This window comes from Leiobunum rupestre, chromosome 2, assembly GCF_980474605.1.
Source record: "Leiobunum rupestre chromosome 2, qqLeiRupe1.1.hap1, whole genome shotgun sequence".
NCBI lineage: Eukaryota > Metazoa > Arthropoda > Arachnida > Opiliones > Sclerosomatidae > Leiobunum > Leiobunum rupestre.
Window position 1 is genome coordinate 39,519,264 of NC_143385.1, and position 6,000 is coordinate 39,525,263.

At 33.3% G+C, this 6,000-nt stretch overlaps 1 protein-coding gene across 1 annotated transcript in view; it reads right to left on the reverse strand.

Moving 5' to 3' along the window:
• Positions 1 to 4,768, reverse strand: part of LOC149957492 (palmitoyltransferase ZDHHC6) — a 29,898-nt gene extending 25,130 nt beyond the window's left edge. The window contains exons 1-3 of the mRNA XM_090165574.1: positions 4,582 to 4,768; positions 966 to 1,205; positions 804 to 895 (exon numbers count right to left, since the gene is read on the reverse strand). Of these exons, the coding sequence (XP_090021700.1) occupies positions 804 to 895; positions 966 to 1,196 (323 nt within the window). The 5' untranslated portion in view covers positions 1,197 to 1,205; positions 4,582 to 4,768. The remainder of the gene's footprint in view (positions 1 to 803; positions 896 to 965; positions 1,206 to 4,581) is intronic.
• Between the last annotated feature and the right edge of the window lie 1,232 nt (positions 4,769 to 6,000).

A 6,000-nucleotide genomic window follows, 5' to 3' on the forward strand; every position in this document is an offset into this window, starting at 1 on the left:
ATTACTAAAAAGTAAATTTAATATAAGATTATTGAGCAGTGGTGGTAAAAATCTAAAATATGTTTTTAAGAATAATTCTGGGAAGAATACTACTAATAATATAAATAATGTAAACAATGAGAGATGTGTGGTGTATAGATTCGATTGTAGTTGTAAACAACCTTATGTTGGTGAAACGAAGCACCCTCTAAAAAAACATGTCATGAACATAAATACTGTATAAAAACTGGTGATTTAAAAAATGGGATGGCCAACCATATTTGGAATACTGGAAAAATTGAGATACATGATATTTTATTTGATGAGCCTTTAATTTTTTATAAGGAACCTGACTATTATAAAAGAAAATTCATAGAGGGCGTATATATCAATGATAATGGAAAATTAAATCTGGACTTTGGAAATCTAACAGCGAAACTATGGGGGCCGTTTGATAAAAAACTGTTGTATCCAGTAAGAAAAACTATTTGATTGTGTATTGTGAATGTATATAACTCTAAACAAGGGATGTTTCCCTTTAGTTTGACAAAGAGCCACGGGTCGAATGCTCACCTGTTAATTAATTAATTATTTTTAATTTTTGAATTAAAATAATTATGATTTTAGTTATATCCATGTGTTTCCTCTGTTAAAAAAAAAGTTTTATTAATATCGTAATGATAGAGTTGAATAATCATGGGTGAAATGAATTCGTAACCAAATGGAATAGGGCTTTACTTTCATATGGAAGGGTTATCAAATTACAATAACCAAAGCAATCTATTTTAGTATAGGCCAAAATAATATGAAGCAATGTTACATACCTATTACACTTCCTACAGTGATGAGCTCTGGGTGCTTTGTAGCCCTGACATAATACACATCGTTGAAGTTTTGGTATATTTTCACTGTCCTCCTTAATAACCAGAAAATTATTTTAGCCAAGGTTGATACCACCAACTATTACATAAGATAAAATAACTTACTGGTTCCCACTTCAGTGGAAGGAACCCTGGTCCTAAGATGGCCGCGCAGAAAAAATGATACAAGGTGAGACTGACTGAGCAGAGGAAAAATAAATAGATCAGTATCCCTGATATAGATGAAAATGGAGTGAAACATGTAGAAGCTATTTGTAGAGTGCTAAATGTGACGCATTTTATGATTGCCAAAGCAAGAAGTGGTCCCCAATGAAAAAGCTGACGAAATACAGCCATTATTGACACCTGAAATAAAAGGAAAATTTTTGCTATATGTATTGTAGGTAGATTATTCTATTTCTCAATACCTGCGTGTGTCATATGCAAATTAGGTATCATAGCACATAAAGACTTCAAAATTAATAAATAACTTAACATTTGAAACAAAAAGAAATGTGTATCGGAAATTGCATAAAAACACATGCTAGAGAAAAAAATCTTGTGATGCTGAAAAATCATTATAATAGTTCTAAACTTTATTAAATTTTGTAGTGCCATTATGTTTTACACCTAAGCTATAAGAATGATTTGATTTCTAATTATTAAAAATTAGATAAAATTTACTGTACAAATATTCTATATTAACTATAAAAACAGAAAAAAATGTTAAAATGCAAAAGCAATTAAAAGTTCAACGATTAAAACTTGACCCAAGTTTTGCTAACCTTCATTGTACCATTATCGAGTGAAACCTGGGTGAAGTTATAATCATCAAACTGTTAAATGGGTTAAATTTCGTTGTATCTTTATTTATTAAAATGTAGAGCAATCTCCCTAACTCTTTTAAAAGTAGAGATAACTTAAATTTAAGAGAGATTTATAATTTTTATAACTTAAACAACAAAAATTTGCTTATCGCAGCCATGGATTAAACACTAAAGGATGTTCCACGAGCGAAAAAACACAAAAATACTCTGTAACCTTTCCACCTAGCGGCGCGAGCCCGCAAACCGGAAATTGTTTTCTATCCAGGGGCAAACAAACGGGCGTGCAATTCCATGGCTTGTCCATGCTTGATCATCTTAATATTTACATTATTTTTAAAAATATTATGTATTCTGCTTTTTCGGATCTGACTTATGAAACATTGGGTATAAGTCAGCCAAGTGTTTCAAATTTAAACTTAACGCGGCTACCTTCTACTGGTGAGTACATTATATATTAAATTATTTATTATTTAGCCAAGGCTTAAAAACATGGTCTTGGATTTTCTTATAGTATGCTTGTTCTTAATAAGTAAATTAATGGAATCATTTATTAGATAAAGATGAGATAGAAAAACTTCAAGATGATTCCGATGAAAGCAACTGTAGTGATTTAGACACTTTTTTTAAAATAAAACAAAAGCCATCATTCCACAATGTTCGTAAGGGAACGTTATCTTTACGATCTGATTCTGGCCTGTAAGTATCTATTTGTAATGTATACGGTGTTGAATAAATATTTATAATAAAGGATTTCAACTTCACAGAAACATTCCTAAGAAAAAAGTTATTAAGAAATTGGACCAAAAATCACATAAAGGAATAGTTTCCGAAGGTAAGATAACTACTTTTAAATGATTTAAGAATGGAATTTGCTTACACTGTGTTGACTGTTAATACTTAATAGAAAATTATGAAGCTATGTTTCAAACTATTTGGAATAAAGCAACTGCAAATGTTGGAAGACTTCTGGAATTTCCTTTTGAAGATGAAATTGCAAAATGCGTAGAATGGGCTTCTAAATTAAGAGAGAATTCTGTGATATACTCTGAGTTAAAAATGAAGCTTAAACTTCTATTTACAAAAACTAGTCAGGACAATATTTACATGTCTTTCAAGGAAACAATTACAGCATTTAATTTTGAGCAGTTAACAGAATTGACAGAAGTATGGTTAAAATCTTGGAATGAAATATGAAAATACTTTATTCAATTTTCTTTTCAGAATGAATCAGTATCCCAAGCTGAAATGGTGCTAGGACTACAGTACCTGCTACCCGAATTATTTCATTTTGGAACACATTATGTAGAGGAGACTGTTGTGGATGAAATATTTACTGAGCCAACTAGTGAGGATGATGGTACTTTGTACTACGTAGTTGGTTATATACTAAATAAATTACAAAATCATCGAAACTGTGACTATAACAAACTTGCAAAGATTCTTTGCGAAACAAATTTGGAAAATGTGCCTGGCGGTTTTAAAAATTGGACTGAGTTGCAAGACAGGGGTGCTTTAAAATACCCAACAATAGAAGCCATGGCCCTTTTTTCTTTAATTCAAAGGCATGTTGGAAAGTTTTACGGACCAACATACATTAAAAGTAAAAAGGTCCTGGCTACTGAAGCCATTAAATCCGATACATATTTGCAAGGCAAATGGCTACTCATGAGATCCAGTGCTGGGGTGGGAGAAGAGTCTGCGAATAATATAATGGATTTAATCTTGAGGAAGTATTTAAACACCATGGGAAAAGGCCACACGAACAAACTCCGAAATAGTTTAAAAATGGGTGATAGGGTGAAACAAATGGCCACTAAAATGAAGTCAGAAGAGAGGAAGAAAATGAAATTGAAGGAAGAAGTTAAGCAAGAAATTATAAAGCAATATAAATTAATGGTGTAATTTAGATGTAAAATACAAGGCTTCTGTGATATAGGAGAAGTATTTTAATAAAATTTTTAAACAAGTATTTCCTAAAGTTACTTTGCATTCGTATTTCCTCCTGTTATTTTCAACAGGAGCATATCGTGAATCGCTTCTACATCCATTATAAATGCAATGTTTTTTCACCATTTTCCAATAACAAAAGAAATAACCTCTAAATTTCTAACATGAACGATCGTTTAATCCATGGACATTAAGGAAATAATGATAATTTATATACCTACCAAAGATCTTTATTTAGTTTAAAGAAGCGTGTTTTGATCCTGTTATAATCTTCAACTAAAAGAGCAGACGAAACTCACGATATTCCAAAAGCCCGCGAAATTATTTAAAAATAATACGAGATGGCGCAACAAAATCATATCCGGTGCCCCTAGGGGAGTAAAGCGCGGGGGGAGGAAAGACGTTACGACCAAGCAAACGCGAACTCGGCATTGAAATCTTAGCTCGTGGAACATCCTTTAGTGTTTAATCCATTAAAAAGCATTCTAAACTAAATTACATTAGGTAACGAAAGACAATTTAGATAAACATTTATTCAACCCCATAGCCCTTAGGGAATTGGCTGATAACTTAAGTTCATGAATTTCCAATAGTGTATTACCAAGAATGTATTCAGGCATAGAGAGAATATGCCTTACGTTTCCCAGAGAAAAACTACTTCCTCAAATAACCTTTCTACTTTGTGGGAGCATTCCAGGAGGATTGCGGACAGATAATTTCTTCCGGAAATCATGAAAATGGAGGTTATGGTTTCTGCTTCACATCCTTTGTTAACCTGAGTAGGTTCTTGGCAATATTATATTATTATGTCCTTAATTTCTAATAGGTAAAGCTACTCTATAGTGTGTAATTCCAATTTTTCTCTCTAGTGTTATACTTTATCTTTTGTTCTATTTTTGCTCCTCTGAATTATTGAGCAGTTTTATTACAAAAAATACCAGTAAGACAAGTCATTGAAAGTTACTTACTCATAGAACACATTCAACCCCAATTGTTATATTCGAAATATTAGATATGAAATCATTTTCTTAAACTAAAATATCGATACAGCAAATATATATAAAATTTAAATTAAATATCTGAAGTATTGAAAATGTACAATATTTAATTGTACGTTGAGATGACCATTTCAAAAGCATAAATGTTAGTTATTGCGAAACAGAAGTTTATGCAGACGAAACAATGTTGTCTTGACGAGCAAGACAAAAGCCGAATTTCAAATTTGGGCTGCTGACATTTTGGTTGTTGAATGCAATCAGAAATTACCCAATACTTCCGATTCTGTTACCGTTCGTTTTGATTGCTTATCATGACGTAAAAGGTTGTTGAGCACAAAAACGTTCAAATACCGTTTAAAATTAATTAGTCAAATGCCGAAAAACCTGCTCCTCCCCTAGGTTAATTTTATTTCCCTCCGATGAAGTCAAAATAGGAAGATGATAAAATAACTCAAAAATGTGGAAGATTTTTACTAAAACTTTGCAGTATAAAAAAACGAAAACTAGTATCAAAAGTTCGTTACTAAATGAAAGAAGTATTCTACGTGTACAAGGTGTTTCATAGTGACCACTGAATTACAAAAAATGTTCAAAATGATCACCTGGGGCACACGCAAAGACTATATATACGCTTCGCTTTCTAGACAGGCGTGTTCCTAGGAAAAACCTGTTAACACCTCTGTAGCACTGTAAAAGCTGGGGTAATATTTTGACCCGCGGCTAGAGGTGCCACTAGTAACACAGCTCAAGCTAGGGGAAAATTTTGACCAGCGTCGAGATGGAGCCACAATCGGTATGCAAGTTGAGCCCTAGAACAAGCCTTGGAAATAACGGTCAGGTGGTCAAAGACCAGTTAATTAATTGCTCAGACCAGTTTATTTATTCAAAATTTGGGGGGTCACTGGTCACCGTGTCCAGTTTATTAATTCGAAATGATAACAAAAAAACAGAAGGTGACCAGTTTAATAATTCCAAATAATAGGAGATGAATTTAAGGTTTATATCAATTTTGATTTCCCTATTCACTGGATTTCTATGTACAGCGACTCCGCTTATTATACCGCCGCGGCCGCACGTCGAGGTTTTATGTAGAGTCCCTTCGCTCGCATCCCTCGAACGAGTCGAACTGTTTAACCCCCCTCGACTTACTCATGAGTAAGTGTCAAAATACGACCATTGAAATAGCTCATCCTCTAGTCTCGCTTTAACCCGAGTACGGTAGGCCTAGGAGGATTCAAGTGTACCTGGAGAAGAATCCGTGGGGCCACGGGAGAGGCTGCTCAAAGCCTCAAACCCTTGGACATAAAACTACAACGAAGCCATCTAGTGGGGAAAATGTGAACTATGACTACGTGTTTGGTTTAGGAACTGGATAAAAAATTATATTTT